Source organism: Pyrgilauda ruficollis, unplaced genomic scaffold (genome assembly GCF_017590135.1).
Source record: "Pyrgilauda ruficollis isolate IOZ18807 unplaced genomic scaffold, ASM1759013v1 scaffold94, whole genome shotgun sequence".
Lineage (NCBI taxonomy): Eukaryota > Metazoa > Chordata > Aves > Passeriformes > Passeridae > Pyrgilauda > Pyrgilauda ruficollis.
In genome coordinates, this window is record NW_024531488.1 from 1,584,402 (window position 1) to 1,603,167 (window position 18,766).

The 18,766-nt window shown below is 37.4% G+C and overlaps 1 protein-coding gene across 7 annotated transcripts in view; it reads left to right on the forward strand.

Moving 5' to 3' along the window:
* FAM172A (family with sequence similarity 172 member A) overlaps positions 1-18,766 on the forward strand; it is a 245,509-nt gene that overhangs the window by 131,893 nt on the left and 94,850 nt on the right. For 6 of the 7 annotated variants that reach the window (XM_041489473.1, XM_041489476.1, XM_041489474.1 and 3 more), the window contains one exon: positions 12,556-12,675. The exons of the other annotated variant lie outside the window; for it this stretch is intronic. In XM_041489473.1, the coding sequence (XP_041345407.1) occupies positions 12,556-12,675 (120 nt within the window). The remainder of the gene's footprint in view (positions 1-12,555; positions 12,676-18,766) is intronic. 7 annotated transcript variants of the gene reach the window in all.

Sequence of the window (18,766 nt, forward strand, 5' to 3'; positions counted from 1 at the left end):
TACGGAGCTCCCACTTTCTTGCTTTTGTTGAAAAGTATGAGGTATGGCAGTTGTGACCAGTCCTGGCTGAAAGCACTTAGAACATAGTTTTGGACTAGGTGACCCTCAGATGTTCTCTCCAGCTGATGTAGTTCAATCATTTAACATTACAAAGTTTCACCTCAGCCCTCAAAGAAGTATTTGATCTATGAGTAGACTTTGTGGACATTGTGAAGAGAGGCAAATTTCACTGTCTTGGATCATTTAGTACTACTGTGGCCATCCGCAATAGGAGGGGTAGGTGATTTAGACCAGAATCTTACCAAGCTATCAGCATGGTTAAAACAATGTGGTCTTGCACAAGTACTGCTACAGAAATGCATCTTGAAAGACACAAACCCCTACGTACAGGAACTGATATTTCTTGGCATTTTTAACACTGGGGTGTTGAGCAAATGTTCAAATATTCATGATTCCTTCAGAGCTCAAGAATTTCCCCAAGACAATTATTATCTTGAATTAGCCTGAAGGACATTCAACCAGAACAGCATTAGGAGTTTTTTCACAGATGTTGTCCAGATGTTATTAGCATGACCATTCTGGAATAATGGGGAGGATACAAGTAGTGCCCACATCCTTCCTACTTCCTCTTCTTTGGTATATTTTCTTCAGGATTTTGTCTACATTGCGAATTTGAGTCCACAAGATTTCATTTTCAACTATAAAGTAGTTCTTGAGTTTCAGAGTAAAAATACCCTGTGACATGTAAATAGATAATTTGCAAAGTGTGTGTTTAGAAGTGGATAGACATGACAGAATTAAGAATTCTGTACTTTATTAAAGCATTAGCAAAGAGTGGTTTAATTAATCCTGTACACAACTACTTCTTAGAAGACTTTGTCTAGCAAAGCTTAGCTGCAGGCCAGTGCATTACCTACAGGTTGCCTTGAAGCCCCTGCACAGAAACACTGCTTCTCTTCATCTCTTACACCTATGCCTGTGTTCATGAAGAGTTACAAATTACTTAAGAAACTTTTGTCCAGGTTTGTGGGAATGCTGGACCTCCAACCAGGCCATGCTGCTTTGGTCATTGCACTAGGATACAATGGACATGATCACAGGAATTGCCAAGATGCTTGGCACCTGGCAGCTGTGAGTTCTTACCACTCATTTTCATCTTTATTACTTAACAAGGTTTAACAAGGTTTAGAATATGTTTGTATAGAAACATTTGCTCTAATAGAGCTAACAACAAAAATAGAAAAATATGTTGAACATAGATTGTTAAACAGTGCTCTGCTTCTCATTATAAGAGCCTGTCAGAGCTCTTCCAGCATCTCAGTTAGGCTGAAGATCTGGTTAATCAGTTTCTAGAGGGCAACCAGAACTAGAGGCAAGTTACCCAGAGACCTACTGGGGTTATACCTTTAATGCTGACACCATTAAGGACAGATCCTGCAGTTACCCAGATCCATTCTTCTTCACAATCTCTTTCTTCACCAACACAGAATGGAGTTTGTCCTTCTCTTTTCCTGTTTATCCAGGGAACTTTTGATGTCTTTTTTCATCATGGTGTAATGGTTTTTAGCAAAGTCAAACTTGAGATGATAAATGTCAGAGGACTAATCTGTAAGATGGACATGTGCATTGACGTACAGAGGAGTTCAAAAAAAAGGAACTAAAAGAACAGAATTTTTTTTTCATTAAATCTCAGTAAAGATCTTTGTCTCCAAAACTAAGTAATGGTTTGAATGGGGGAAGGCTGCAGGTGTTCAATGCACTTAATCTTTGTCTTAAAATACATCAGACATGTATGTTTTCATACATGTCAGATGTTTTCTAATAACGGATTAACTTGGCATCATGGACTATTTGTAACAGTAGCAAAAGTGGCATCCATGTGATTTTTTGAGGGTTTTTCACACAGCAAAATAGACATAGATTACATATCTTATATAAGATATATATTCACAGGATCTTTGGTTATCTCTAGAATTTCCGTTCTGTTGTTGTTCAGTCTGTAATCTCAATAAGACATACAATGTTTGGCCTATGCCACCTGAGTTACAAGATTGCTCCCAATTTTCCAGTTAGGTCAACCAAAAAAATTAAGATATGATAGAGGGTTGGTGGAAAAAATTCATATCAAAACGACTGCTCACTATGTCATTATGACAACCTGCTGTAACAAATGTGCTTCTGTTTTAGTTTATGACAATTAATTGCTAAAAGTAATTTAATCTGACAGTGGCAAGGTGTTGAAAGACTCCTGAAGATGTCATGAAAGTGACCTTTCTGCCCATGTGCAACCAAAAGCCATTTTTAACAAGGAGGTTCAAAAACAGTACAACTTCTTTTGTACTTTGTTAATTAGTTATTGATTTGAAACAATGCTCTGCCAAATATTGTCAGATTAGCTAGACGCCAGGAAGGTCACAGTGTGACAGTCTAGTCCTGATAATCTTATGGTTTATAAGAATTCTTTTTTACTTTGAACCTTTTGTTCTGATATCCTGAGAATTACATTTCCTGGCTTTAGCATCTGTGCTAATTTAAAATACAGCCAAGCTGTCTGTTATGTAATTGGATGTTTTGAGTTGTTAAAAAAATTGCAATGTGTTAGAAGAAAATTGCTGTTGATCTAATATCTAATGATCTTCGACAACAGTGATGCACCACTACTGCAATGTGAATGGCCTTGATAATCTGTGTGGAAAAGAGCCTGTTTTAATGAAATAATCAACACAAGGGAGTCACAGAGTTCAAGACAGAGGTACGACAGGCAAGTTCTGAGGTTGTGTAGCAACTCACTGGGATGAAAGATCATTTCCTAGGGTACGTTATTGTGAAACAAAAATAACAGAGGTGCATCTGCATGGAAAAATGTGGAAGCAGAATTCAGGGTTAAATAGCTAAACATTCAACTTTTCAACTTATTCAAATGAGTAACAACAGAAGATTCAAATCTGAATTTCAGATTGTGTTTGTCTTTAGATAATTATAAGCTAATGACAGTTACTTCAAATACAATTAACTGTAGCCCTCTACATATTAAGGCACTTAAGCAAATCTTTGTAACTATGCATTAAGTAGTATATCAGTTTACTTAAAGCACTGAGCACTTTGCAATCTTTATTAAGAGAAATCAAATAGCTTTGAGCCTGTTAAATCTTTCTTTCACTTAAATAACTGCTCTTGAGTGTAATAGATAGAGATGGAGGAGTGAAGAACAGTACAGAGCAAAGCCATTCCATTTCATTTAATTCGCACAAAAGATACCAACTCTGTAACAGAGACTTTACAGTTGAGGTTTGTTCTGAAACCATAGCTGTTGATGAAAATACTAAGTGGTTACCTTACTTAAATGTGTAGAAGTTTATGTAGATCCATTGTTTCCTGTGGTGGGGAAAGCTGCATTTTCCTTGGCAAAAATGGTATTTTTCTTGCAATAGCATGGTTTTAAAAAAAAAGGCTGTTTCTCATTACAACATATAAACAGACTGAAAGAACAGGATAATAAAATAGGCTTTTAAGTACTATAGGAAATAGAAAAATAACAGTTCTGCATTACTTCCATTAGGAATTTTTGAATATTTCAGGTGCATTCATTTCCAAAGGAATTGCTTTTAGTGTTGAGAAAAATGCATGTAATCATTTAAATGACTGGCATGATCTCTCTGTGTCTTGTGAAAATAGTTCTTTTTATAAAACTATTGCTTTCATTTTTATTAATTTGCCCTCACAATTAATCTGTTAATTGCCAGAAACATGGCTGCTAAGGAGGATATCTGTGAAGATACAATCTGATGGTTTATTTAAGAAATACTCTTGTTCCCATAATTCGATCATACAAAAGGCAGTGTTTGTTTGGATTCATTATGTTATAGGCAGAAATAGATTGTGGGCAGAATCTCGATCCCTGAGATTGAGTAGTTTGGAAAGAAAAAAGTACAAGAAGACATAAAAAATGTAAAATGTAGGTAACAGTACTGAATCCGTAACAGTACTGAAATGCAGCTGCATGGCTGAAATGACTGAAATGCAGTCTTTGAGTATTTTTATCAATTGAAATATCTTTGGCCAAGCTGCTAGAGTTGTTACTTAAATTAGAATGTGTAAGTCCACCTGCAGAGATTGGCAGATAATGCTTAGATAATCATGGCATGGGGATTTTCTTGTGAACTGCATGAGTATTTGTCCATACCCCTGGTATGACTGTGTAGAGAGGAATAATCTGAGGAATTGTCATTATATCTTCAGTCTGTGGAGTTTCTCCATGCAGGATTTCAGAGCTGGTTGCCAGGATGTTCTATTTCAAATTTAGCCTCCCTTTGCCTGGAACCCTGCAAATTATATGGAGAAGTGAAAAAATACACAAAAGTCAAGAAGTCTGTCAGAGAGCTAAAAGGGAAAGCAGTTGGGTTTTTATCTTAAGTAAAACCTCCTCCAATTACTTACCCTCCTTCCTCCTATTTATTTTCTTCTCCTGCAGCTTTTTCATCTCAGTGAGTCAGCAATGTTCTTTTGCCCAGACTAAAAAAGACAAATACCATATTTGTGTTTACTTACGTTCTTCTCTTAATTAACTTATTGGTGAAGGTCATAATTAAGAGCCACTGAGTAACTGATTTTGCCTCATTTTTTTCTTGGTTTTGATCTCCTTTCCTGCACTTTACTAGAAGACAACTGAGTGGTGATGGCAAGACATGCCAGACTCCAACAGAAGTAATAATGGGGAAACCCACACTTGAACAACAGCCTGATAAAATTGTCTTACTTCTGACAAGCAGATACTTTAATCAAGACAATGTAATAATATTTGAGGCTTAATTAAGCCTGAAATCCAGGATTTACTTCGTAAACAGCAAACCCTTTCAGGTTACAAAGTCACTTGAATTTCCAGATAAAAAGCTGAAGAAGCAAGGAGAGCATTAGCAGCAGAAGGTATTTGCCATGCAGAGAGGCTGAGTCATTGCAGAGTGAAGGACATGGATAACGTTTGCTGCTTTCTTTATTTTTGCACAGATCCATGTCCAAACTCACCCTGCTTAACTCTCAGTTCCAATGCAGATCTAAGAAATTCCATCTGTAACACCAGCCTTCTAAAAATGCTCGTATATCATACAACATCTACATACTTCTGACATGGTGGTGTTCCAAAGGCCTCCTATGAAGGCCCACATTTGCCAAGAAGGAAATATAGTATTACAACAGTGATGCAATGATGCAGCTGAGACTGCTGGCACCTCTCTGGAGAGCAGTTGTGTGCACTGACAGTATCTCTCTGTGGTTTCAGGGCATTGTTGAGCACGTTTCAGACCTATTGAAATATTTTAAGTGAAGGCTTGGGGGCAGGGCCTGTCGTTGAGGGAGTGGAAAATGTTTTGATTTCCAGCTTGTTCCTCACCTGGCAGAGGTGCTTGGAGCAGCTTGGAAACAGGAGATGAGAGTGGTTTGGGTTTTTTTAATCCAGAAGTTGCTCTAGGTTTTCGGTTAGGAACTGTAGTGATTGAGGGTTTAGCTGAAAAAATGCTTTTCTGTCTTGGAGTTGCTTTTTTTTTTTTTCTCCTATGTGTCATAAAGCTGAACTATAAAGCAGAAAAGTAACTCCCTCCTGCTGCCCTAGCCCTAGCATGTTAGGATCCAAGCTTGTTCTGTTGCACATATATATAGCATAAGTCTGAATTTTATTTCCTGACCACTCTCACCAGGGAAAGCCCAGCTTGCATTTGAAGTGGGGAAAGTGGGACAGGATCTGAAGTCATCTTCAGTGGTAATTGTGGTGGGAGCTGGGGAGAGCAGGAGCCCTGGGGAGGAGCCCAAACACAAAGCATGAAAACCATGGCTAGATGTCAGTCATGCTTTAGCTAAAACTTGTAATTTTAAGCATAATCTCAAGAGTTGTACCATAGCAAAATGCTTCGTCATCCCATGAACATTATCCCACGTTATCACCACTTTGTCCCAAATCAGCTCTTCATCCCCTCTGGTCTGGTGGAGGAAATTTAAATTTTGTATCAGTCCACCAAATGCATTTTTGATTTACATCTTTTATTTGGCTATTTGATATGCCAGATATTGCATGTTTCATGGAATACTTCTTGTTTAGCAGGGCTGTTGAGATTGCATGTTTTCCTGATAAATTGTTGGCAGTCTTGGTAATGGGACTATCTTTAACTTAGTATCATGGACATTTAACTGCAAAATGCCAGACTTCTGGTCTTCCTTTGTGCTTCTGACTCTATGCACACAACATTACTGGGCCTTCATAAGCAATATTGGGAACACTTCCATGACCAGCCCAATTCACAAATAAAATAGCTAGAAAAAATGGAAACAGAAATATTTCCAATAGATTTGGGAATAAAATGAGATTTGTAATACCAGAAAACCAACTTCAAGTCACTTTGCCGTATTGCTTTCTGAAGGTGTGTGCCAGATAACAACCTTGGCTATGCTATTTATATCCTGCAACTCCACAAATGACCAGACGTAGCTGTTGTGATACCTGGTCTCTCCTTCTGTCTCAAAACTGGCTGATGCCTGCTGCCAGAGTGTGTATCTTGCCCCACCTCAGAAAGTGCCCTTAAAAAGATAGTATAATTTTTTTTATTTCACCCCTTCTTCCTGCAAGTGCAAGAATATGCATTTATACCTTTGAAGACTCATGATTTAATCCCTGCTAAGGTCATAAGTAAGGAATTTCTGAATACAGATGCTGAATAAAAAAAAAACCATCACTCATGCATTTACATGATTTTAGTGTTGAACCAATGCAGATACAATGCTCTGTATTTCCATAGAAAACACCAAACACTGGTGACCATGAATCCACTCTGCACAGCTGATAAAATCCTGCTGAATATTGTGGTTTCATCTCTTCTCCTCTTGTTTTCTTTCAAGTTGTCTCACTCAGGACACAACAACTAAAATAACTTCCTTGACTCACTGCTCAGTCTTCATCATCCTTGCTTTCCTGTGCTCTTTACATGATCTGCTAAACTGAATTTCAGATACATGTCAGATTTGAGATTTGCCTCCTTGTCACTTTTCCTCCACTGTTATCTCCCCCACTCACAACTGCTTTGCTGCTGAGATGGTCTTGGTGTCCGCAGCATCCTTTTGTCTGGTTTCACACAGCTGCAACTGCCCCTGTACAGAAGATACTGCTATGGCATGGTTATTGCCATGCTTCTTGAAAGCCCAGTTATTTAAGAGTTGTTCAAGAGCCAACCCATCTTCATGTTTACATATCTCCATCTATGTAGCATATGGATTAGCATTGCCTAAATAAAGCAGAAATACAGTTTCTACTATTAATAAAAGGTCCTGCTGTCTCCTGGGATCACCTCTTGTGTTGTAGTAGGGAACCTTTCCCAAATAACTGCAAAAATTCTCTCAGCTCTGTGATTGAAAAGGTAAAAAAGATTTTCATGTAGACGGGATGCTTCCTAATACACTGGAATTTCTCAGTTAAAGTCAAAATCTGGTTAAATGTCCCAGGCTAGGCACTTTCAAGTCTTGTCTTCATGTACTCATGCTGCAGAAATATATTAATACAAAATGCATACTTCCATTTCCTTTCCTGTTTTCAGTTTATATCCTCTCTTTAATCCTCCTCTGTGGTTGTAATGCCATAGCTACTGCCTTTGCTGTGGGGGGAAAGCCGCATACTGCCTGGTTTTTTTGCTTGTGTTTCAGCTTTCTTGCCCTCGAAGCTATCCTGGTTCTCAGCCATGACAGAGCTAATTTTTTTGCAGTAACTGTGAGAGAATGGAGTCTGGAGCCATGTGGGCATGTCTAGATTATTACTCTGTATCACCTCTTGTCACTGTCAGGGCAGAAATGCTTCCCAGAAGGAATGGCAATGGCTTGTGGTCAGGAAGAAGAGTACAGGTGAAGAGGGTCTGTTTGCCATTTTGTTCATTTGTGGGTCGCACTGGGTCAATTCGGGCTCAGTGAGCATTTTTTGCACATAAATCACCCTCCTTTTTGTATATTTTTCTTATTAATATTGTTACCATTACTGTTTGTTTTCTTGTTTTATTGCTGTTTCCAGTAAATTCTTCTTATTTCAACCCATAACCTCTGACTTTTATGTCTTCCGCCAGAAGAGCAGTAAGAAGAGCGGTATCTGGTTTGGATTAGTCTTGGTTGGGGGTATCACTAAATTAAGGAGTGACGTTCCTGAACCATGACAAAAGCCTCTTAGACCATGTCCTGCATGCAAATTTTGGAGCTGTTCTGGTGGTAGTAACCTATTGTATAGTTTCATTTTGTTCTCCCTAGTGAAAAAGTTTTTGTCTCATGTAAGGAAAATATTTGCAAAAGGAGTGAGAAAAATGCAACAGGTGATAAGCATCATTTAGAACTCATGAAAGGTGCTGTTGTAACAGGATATTTTTATACTTACATGACTTTAAATGTCATGATTTTTTGGAAGGGTTGGGGCGAATTGCAAAAGTTTGCTGCCCCAAGGCTTCCTGAGGCAATGGGACGAACTGTACACGACTGTGAGGGTATTACTGGTGGGTAAGATCTAGCATCTCCAGGGACAGAAGATCAGAGCCTTCTGTACCCTTCTGCCTCCCAGCCAGTGTACAGTTCTGTTCTCCCATATTTAAATCATGTACCGTACTTGTTTATAGTAGCTTATCAAGCTAGAAGGAGAAATGGTTTTGCTGTGATAAATGGTAATTAGAGAAATCACCTTCAAATAAATTCTTTAAAAACTGTTCATTTGTATGGCATATTTACTTATTTGTGTGCATTTCACTTTTCCCTTGTCTCAGAAAAATGTGATTCCTACTCCTTGATTTTTAAAAAAACCCAAAAGTAGAAGGTTACCAGATCTGAAAACTTAATTTTGTAGTCTTTATTTTTTTTTTCCTTATGTGACTTTTTTTAGTTTTGATGTATTAGAAGTTCAAGGTGGGAATCTGAGCTGCTCTGCCTCAGTAAAGCTAACAGTGGTTCAAGGCCTCCAGACTCAAAGCCTCAAGGCCTCTGACTTTCTGGCTACAGGCTACTCTGGGGGAAAAAAAAGAAAAAAGGAAAAAAGAAAGAAATAAGTAAAATTTGGCACTGAAACACAAAATACGTGAACCTGTCACAGTAAGCAGTCTCAAAGGGCAAGCTGCTTTGCAGGAGCTAATTAACCTTAGGAAATAATTACACAAATATGCAAATGTTGTTTAGACAATTCCATGTGTTATTGACTCAGGTAGTCCATCATAACTGCAGACCTTGCAATGTCTAGGTGTTAGAATCTGGCATAGTTGATAAGGCTTCAGTTGCTGCATTGCTCCAACCTGGTATTTAATAATTAATGACTGTGATAGTACATTGGTAAATTTAACCTCTTTTTTGAATGCAACAGAATATAATATTCACAGTATGCATACTGCTTATCTGTGTATACCTAATGGCTCCAACCATTAAAATGTTATATACCTTTCAACTCGTAGCACTAGCCATGCTGGAAAAAATGGCAGATCAAAATCTGAGTTCACTCCCTCCACATTTCTGCCCAATGGATGTCCCAGGAGTAGCCTTGTTTGGATTACTTTGTATTGTGTAAACATTGCACTAGGGCCTTTTCACATCATACAGTTCTTAATCTTTTCTTCCCTTCATGTTAATTATATATATAATGATCAAGAGGAAGGGTTTTCAGAGGGATGGAGACCCACAAATTCAAAGAACCAGACCACTTATTTTGACATAGAATTACTTGCTGCAAGTGACCAGCTTTCAGAAGCTGGAAGTTGAAGTTCAAGTTTTCCTGTATGTCTCCATCTCAATCTGTTAACAAACAAGAATGCATTCAGCCTGAGGTGCCTTTTGAGGTACATAGTGTGATTTCTCCAGGATAATGTTCATTCATTTCTGTAGACTTGTGCAGATAATTATGTAAACTCTGACTGGAAAACCCCCTCTCTCTCAAATAATTTAACAATGTTCTATATAAGTGCATTCAATTTAGTTTCAGAGAAATTACAGAAAGCAACAGCTGCCAGAGACTGTCATCTTTCATGCTGAAAATGCAGCATCCTGTCTCATAATTTAATCCAAGCCAGGCAGTAGAGATTAAATCTCACAGACCCAGTGCAATTTGAAATCCTAAGGAGATCAGCTGTGAACTGCTCCTGCAGCTGGATATTCCATGTGCACACATGGAGCCAGGTCTGAGGTGTTTGTAATATGGGCTTGTTACAAAGGGGAAAAATAAGCAGATGCTGTGAAGAAAGGGCTTTTCTGCTAAGCATATAGGACTCCTCCAGACTCTTTCTTACACATATATGTTTTTTAACCTTGTTTAGGGTTTAGTAGAGTGTACGGCTACCCAGTTTATCCTGACATTTTATGGTTTTGGGTTTTTTTAACTGGTAATAAAGGAAGTTACAGTCTAACTCATTCTAGCTCATTTATTTTTGCTTTTATAGAATCCTATTGAGTCTTTGCACTGGACTGTGAAGCTGTGAAGTTATTAATTGAGTTTACTAGACCACTGGTTATGCTTTGATTGGTGAATGTTTTTTTGGGCTGAGTTCAGAAGCTTTTTGCTGATGTCTTAGTCTTGTGGAATCTAAAATGGTGTGCTTTTACTAGCAGTGTGTCAATTAATAAATACAAAGCAACCTGAAAATGCTATATTAAGCAGAAAAAGTGTCCTCTTTTTCTCAGATTGTTTAAACAGCATTGGGTCCCTATACAAAAATTGCTGTTAAAAGTATTAATGTCAACATTATTATTGAAAAATAAGTACTTCCTGTATCTATAACTAAGATAAATCTTTTAGATAAATTAGTAACTCTGAAACTTTCTCAGTGTTTTAATGTACTTTTTTTTCTGTACAGATTATAGAGTACATCACTTTTGCACAGGAAACTCCTGTTCAAGTTGTCCTTCAGCTTTATCTTAGTGACTGGTTTGTCAATCATATTTTCTTTATGCAATTTTTTCTAAAAAATTTCCCTCATTCCTCACAAAGGGAGGAGTCTTTACTTTCTGTACCTATCTATACAATCAAATTTCAAAACAGAACAAAACTGTTTTGAAATAAGTCTTTTCTTATACTGAGGTAGTTTATAATAAGTGATACAGAATTAGTTAAAACTATGTTCTGTTGTAGTCAGTGAAGAGCAGAATCTGTCCAGGAGTAAGAGAAATTCAGGTTTTTCTGTCTTATAATCACTGCTGCTGAAGCAGAAAAGCACATCATTATTCTAAAAACTTTGAGTCAGGATCCTTAAAAGATTTGTTACCATCTCACTCTTACTTAGAAAACAGGGTATGAGAATAGAAATAAAAGCCAGAATCAACGACATTATTTAGTTGTGTCTCTTCCCACTGATTTTAAACACTTATAAGAGCTTAAATCCCCAAAACTGAGTTGCAGAATGGTATTGAGATCTAGATCACCTTAACATTCTTGATAAATTTCAGTAATTCATACTGTGTAATTAGCTGCTTCTGGTTGCCAGTGGCTTTTACTGGTTTGTGCTTTCTTTTTCCTAAGGAAACGAGGCTTTTCTTGTCTGTGTCTGAGTTAGCTAAGGATATGAAGTTGTTGCTAGCACAGACCAAAAGGAAAAGGAATGCAAACTTTAGGAAAATACATGACCTTGACTGATTAGTTCTTTCTGGCATTCAGGAGCCTGGAAAGAGCCAATATTGTTATCCTGGTTGTGTGAAATACCGGCAGAGCAGGGTTCCTAGCAGAGTATCTTGTTGCCTGAGACTAGATCAAATTTGTATTTATGACCTCAACAACCCAGGAAAAAAAGGAAAATCTAGAGGGGTATAGTTTTTTTCCAAGAGCCTCAAGGATACAAGTACACAACCATGAGTTTTGATGAGACTACACTAAAATCAATGTGTGTCCCTCTAGTGCCTTCTGTGACTCTTGCACTGGCTGACTTAGACAAAATCTTATTCAATAGTAAGAAAACATGGTCTCCTAGCTACCAAAAACTCCAAAGTAATGGCTGCCATCAGTCAAGAGGTGTTTTGTTTGCACCATGTCTCATAGTCTGCAGTCACAAAAAGTAAGATTTGAAAGAGTAGTTGCAAATACCATAATTTTAATCTTAATTCAGGTTTCCAGTGGCTCATAGTATGAAAAAAAAGTAAAAGTTGAAATTTTAGGTCTTTACCAACCTAAATTTTTCTATGATTATGTATTTATATTGTATTTCTTACCTGTTTTTATTTACCAGTCTAAGTCTTAAGTACTTTAAACAAACCCTCAGTAAACAAACATTTGACAAAAGAGTTGTCAAAAAAATGAAAATCCGAGCTCATAATTCTATGAATGCCTCAGAATTGTCATCATGGTATTTGCGCAAAATTTTGCAAATGCATAATTTTGTTGTATTTATTAAAGTAAGCTCAAAAAGCAACAGTTTTACTGCCTTTATTTAGACAAAATAATCTGTTCTCTTTTTGATACTAGTGTGTATTCATTTGATCTTTATTTTAACAAAACATTCTAACATATAGGAACACATTGTTTTTAGACAGAATTGCCATTTTTTAAAAGATAATTGTCACAAACGTAATTTCTTTCTGCAGGATAATGGCTCTCCTGAAGAACATGCGATTTATGTTTGGGACCATTTTATTTCCCAGTCAGCTGCAGAGAATGTGTTTTTTGTTGCTCACAGTTATGGTGGACTTGCCTTTGTAGAGTTGGTAAGTGTGAATTCTCCATTGCTGTCTTTCCTGAAGACTGTCCAGATTTTCTACATTCTTTGTGATCACCTTCTTGAAAGTAGCTAGGTAGAAACAGCTGTGTCACTGGTCATGTACAGGTTGGTCAGGATTTCTTTGCAACCAGAAGGTCACTGCATCTTTTCTGGTTTTGAGATAGACAGTAAGGTCCCAAGTGTGCATGAACCTGAAAGACTGCGGGGAAACAGAACATGCTGCATCCCTCTTGTCCAGACTATGTACTGAAAGGCACCAGTTATATGGGACTAAGGACATATAAGAATGGTTTTAAAGCAAAGTCACAGACACAAATGCAGCTTTTTGCATATAGATTGGAACTCAATGTGCAGGGAAATATGGTAGTTTTATTCAGTTTTTGCAGTTTTTCTACAAAGATCTGCAGAACTTGCTGGAAGGGCTTCTGTTTTCCCATTTATTAGGCTCTGCAGCAATATAAGGTGGGAAAAACTTTGCTCAGTGTAAAGCTGTTCTACATCTGGTGCTGAAACTGCTGAACATTTAGTTTGTCAGTCTTTCACTCTTTTCTCTAAAGGCAGATCTCTCGACCCCATCTGGTATGCCAAGCTGCCTGTTAAACTTGTGTACCATTCTGTCAGTGTAGCTACAGTCTCCTCATAGGATTTTAAAAAAGTAGTGTAATCAGGATATGTTTTATTGAAGAAAACTACAAAAAAGTAAGGGTCCTGTTTATTGTGGAAAGGTAAATTGCAGAGCATTAGAACTGATTTTATAGACACAGGAAACAATAGACATATATGTACATCTTTTGTCTGCAACTCATTAGTTTAATCTAACTGAAAGTTGATTAAGATGTTTCCTGCCTGAACATAAGATTAATGCCTTAGTTAAGAAAAATCATGCATGGGCATGTTGGTTTTAGTCTTAGCCTGCTCCAAGTAGCAATAACAATCCAGACAATGGCCACTGGTATTACTTTAAGAACTTGAGATTTTCCTAAACCCCCCTTTTTTGCTGTTGTTGAAATTAATGCCATTTTCATTTGTCATTTCATTCATCTCTAAGATCCTGGAAGAGAATGTGCAAAATACGTTTGATATGTACAGGTTTGAGACTTGAGAAACAGTTCATTTCCTGATCTGAAGATCATTTGAGAATTGATCATTTTTCACAGGTGCTTTATTACCTGATCAATGAATAGTCTCAAAACTAAATTTTTAAGAGACCTTGAAGGTGAATAACTCTTTCTGTATCTACATCTATGGGAAAAAGATGAATTGCATTGCATGTTCCTGTTGCTCTTGAGATGTCATGAACGTTAGGAAGCAATTGTTCTGTCTTGGCTTTCCTGAGATGTGATTTTCAGCTGCTCTGTGTTTCAGCCCAGGTTATTCTGGTGCGACTTGTGGGTCCAAAGTAAAGCTTTGGCAGATTTTCTGTAGGTTTTGTAAAGCCACATTGTTTGGGTCACCAGATGCCCAGAGATACATACATGTGGCAGAGGGCAGGAGTAAGAAGCAACTGGAGACCTTTCTCAGTGTTTCCTAAACAGAGTGCTGACTTGAAGGAGGCTTGGAGAGTTTTTCCATCACATTTCAGACAATGGCTTGAGGTGGTCTGGGTAACAGATAACCAAGGTGTCATTCCCATTTTCCTTGTTTTTCTTGTCACACTGGTAGATATTTCTTCACTTTTGTTCTACTTTAATATGAAGCACACTGATATTTCAGAACAAGACTTGACTTCTGACCTTGGGGCTTCAAGGGTCAGGGTGCTCAGGGCCTGTGAAGTTATCACAAGCTGAGCGAAAATTTTTATCAATTGCAGGAAACAACCAGTAAGTAAGAAGTTAAGAAGCATCTTTGTTAGAAAGACAAGGTGGTCTCAGTAAGGGTCAGCTTCTGTACTCTGCTGTCTCTGCAGGAGATGCATACCTGGGAGGAGTAATATTATACATATCCATTGACACATTACTTATCTGTCATGCAAAACTAGACCTGAAATGTATTTTTAATGTAAATCAATGTTTTTCTAAAAAATCAAAGGATATTAACACCTGGTTTAGGCAGAGGTAGTTTGATATTTGAGTGCTACCAAAAGCAGTTTGATTAAATAATTCATTCACTGAAGGACACATCATTGAAGTAAACCCTGAGCTATTTCATTGCAATATTCATTTGTAAGGTTTTATTTTGAATGTTATCATCTTCTTTCTCTTAAACTTTATATCCATATGGCACTTAGTAATTGCAATGAGCTCCAAAAAGAGCAGCTGATGGGCAATTATGGTCTTATGACAAATACATTTTCGATCACTTCACTTTCTTCTCTGATTCATATGGGGGTGATGATGAGGTTGATAGAGCAGCTACACCATATAGCTCCTACACCATATACCATGTACCACCTCTACACTTCCTTTGCAAGTTTTTGGGTTAACTTATTCATGAAATTGTAGGTTACAGTTGTTATGGAGACCTGTTGCACAGCTGCTCCTTCTGCATTTGTGCCTCTTACAGGAGAGTAGTGTGAAGCATATGGCTTTAATTTGGAGTGAAGGTTTCTGCCTGAGCCCTCTGCATTTTATTTTGCCTGCAGGGAAAAAGAAAATGAGCAAAAATATCCAAAAATATTTGTGTTTTCCATTCCTATATTCTTAGTGAACTTTCTGTGTTCAGTGCTACGAGGTCTGTCATGATGGCTTGCGGTCATCTCGGCCACAGCTTGCCACTTCATCATGGTGTAAGTCTCCTGATGGAAATGGGATGTTCTGCCATTAAACAGAAAAACCCAATGGAAGCTGATATTAAGCAAAGTCTTGTTCATGGATATTCATACCATTGTGTGGGAAGAGCTGCTGCTCTCCCAGGAAAAGACAGGGAACAACATTTGGCCTTCCACAGGCAGTACCCATCTAGGTGCTCCTTTGTCTGAAGCTGCTGAGGGAGGTAACATAGGAAAGGCTGTGCTGCTCTGCCTTGTCCCTTGATTGGCACTTGATGCACTTTGTTAGGAAACACAAAGTGAGAGAGAGCAGATAGGACCATCACATATGAAATTAGTATAAAAGGAGGATAATTTTTATTTACAAAACTTCGGTGGCCAAATTTTGGTCTTCATTCCAAATTTCTTCTCACCATAAAAATAAGGCTGTGTTTTGGAAATCCTTTATTAAACAAACAGGTAAGGCTTGGCTGCAATTTTCAAATACATGCCACATCAGGTAAAAATTTTATTGATCTTTGCAGCTTTTTGATCTACATTTTCTCATGTCTGTGATTGCAGGATGTTAAGACAAATAGGGTGAGTCTGCAGTATCATGCTCAAATACACAGAAACTGTTACTCAGTTACTGCAAAATAAGCACACATTTTCTGTACCTTGTTGTGTCATAGATTACTAGGGGAATAATTGAAAGTGATTGAAATGTGTGGAAAATAAAGTTTCACCAATAAATGTACTAAGTTTTATTGTTCTGTTGTTTATAGGTTGAATTACAAATGGTAAATCATAAGCCGTATGTTAGAATGTATCTTAGTATTTACTAAATTAAACTTTGTGTAGTTGTAGTTTGAAATTAAACTAATATTTAGTTTAATTTTGTATTAAGTGATAATATTTGCACATAAATTACTTTTTGAGTGTAGAGCACTAAAACGAATTGTTGGGTCATTGTGTTTTGCTAATTGCTAATTACTGATTTTTAAAAACTCAAACCATGATTCATTAACACATTTCAGCTTCTTAATTCTGTTATCCCTTGCACTGTATAGTGAGGGATTTATTTTCAGAATCAGTTTGCTTTACTTGACAGTAAATTGTGGAACCTTCCAAACTGCAAGCTTATAATAATTTTATGTAATTTAACAGAAACTGAGAATTTCAAGTTGATGGAGTCGATTTTATATTTAGTTTACAAAAAATAAGAAGTTTCTGGTATAATGCCTCCTTTGAGTTTTCCTGCCAAATTTTATGGGTTTACCATTATTTTGCTTTAAAAATAATGTTTTTCCTTGCCATTGCCTGCATGAAAGACCCACACAGAAGAATCTTTGTGGAACGCTTCTGCTATTTGCTTCCTATATTTCTGAGACCCTAAGCTTTACATTTTCAGTTATTTCCTTATAATTTTATAACTAGAGTTACAGCCTTTTTGTTTCATTTTTAGTTAAATACTATCTTTTAAAAAATACCAAATATCATAGAAATCATGAAAAAATTGTAAGAATCATTAATAGTGTCTCCATCTTACATCATTCATACTGCTGTAGAAATACGAACTACACACAGGAATGCAGTAATTAGAAGGAGGAAAGTAGGTTGTCTTCAGCAGGTGTAAAGTATTCATTATGGTTCTTTTGGCTAAAATATTGGGTGTATCTATTGACAGTTTGCACAAAGGTGTAGGTAAAATGGGGGGAGGGTGTCCTTTTAGTGATCTTTGTTACAATGAGAGCCCTTAAAACACACTGTTCAAATTATCTATGCACTGTAGAGTCCTAATTCCATCAAATCTGCAAATTTTGGCAATTTGAAATAATTTTAGGTCCATCAATTTGAGATCCTCTCTGCAATATGCTGCCGCTTCATTTTGCTGTATTGTGTTGAATATGGCAAAGACCTGGCCCTGACTGGCACTCATAGGTGCCATAGTAATGATGAAAGACAGGCATCTGCTGAGCTACCTGTGAGTCTCTGAGGCTACATCATTATTCTGGCGCAGGCAAAATGCAATTTAAGAAACTTAATGGCTAGGCTGTGAACCTATCATTAGTTTTTCATTAATTTAGTTTCCTGAAGCCTCAGACTGAATGGTTTGTTATATTTGGCTTTTTATAAATACTTACATAAATATATCTACTTATTTTTTAGTTTACCCGGAAAATTGATGAGTGGGTACTGTGGACATGCAAGTCTTAATTCCCCTGGCTGACATGTTAAATCGAAATAGTCTACTGATGTGTGGTAGAGATAACATATAGTCTGTGATGGCTGTAGGAAGCATAGGAGAGAGCTAGAAGTAGAGAGATGTGAAGGAAAACACCTCAGTGACCAGGATCCCTATGGTGAAGACAAAAGCAAAATACCACTGTGTTTTAAAGCTTTGTGAGCATTTAACTGAGGGGGAGAGGGTGGGGGGGAAAGGAAAAAAAAAAGACACTTTAGATGTTGAATGTCAATGGGAGAGCATTGTGGGATGCTGTCTTGAAGGTTTATGGGGACTTGGCTTGTATGTCTAGTGTTTGGACAACCTCACCCAACTCTACCTGATTTAGGTCTTAGATTTTTCTGTGTTGGGCACTTACAATAGCATATTTTTGAGGCAGGTCTAATTTAGTACTCATATTCAGAAAAACAAGTCTGAAAGTAAAAATGATACCTTGATTCTGTTTGGTTATTTATTTCAACTGTTCTTTGTTGTCCTTCTTGGAAAAGTACTTGTTCATCTGAAAAAGATCAAATGAGAAATGAGGGTGGACAAGAAAAGCTAATGGAGGAACCAGTGGTCTGTTGTACAAAAAAGGATTGACAGGAACAGGGTCTCTAGCCTTGATGCTGATTTTCTTAGTATTCCTGTTATTGATGTGGGCACACAAATTAAATATGTGCTCCTGAAACTGGATCCTGGCATTAAGTGATGGAGTAACCACTGGTATTCAGAAGTAGAATTTCTGCAGTAATAGAAAGTTACAGTTCTACACCCGCACACTTAGGCGTTGACTGGTCAGGTATCTTCTGCATTTGTGTACAAAGTGTAATCTCATCAACAGAGAACAGCAGGGCTGGAGAAACCCTTGGACAACTGGATTCATTGCAAGTGGCTGTAAATGAATGACCAGGTAATGTAACAAGAGTCAGACACGATACTGTGATTTTTTTTTTTGCTCTTTCCGTCCAGGAAAGGCAGTATTAATGCCATCCAGCTTGCTGCTGTGATTCATCTTGAGAAATTTGGGAAGATAAAATAAAGATTAAGTCAAGGAAGAGATATGGGGAAGAGGTGTTCATACGCTTGAGTCAGTGGAAAGCATATTTTGCCAAAAACAATGAAGGATCCTCAGACCTGCTGTGACATGCTGCCAACATGGACAGG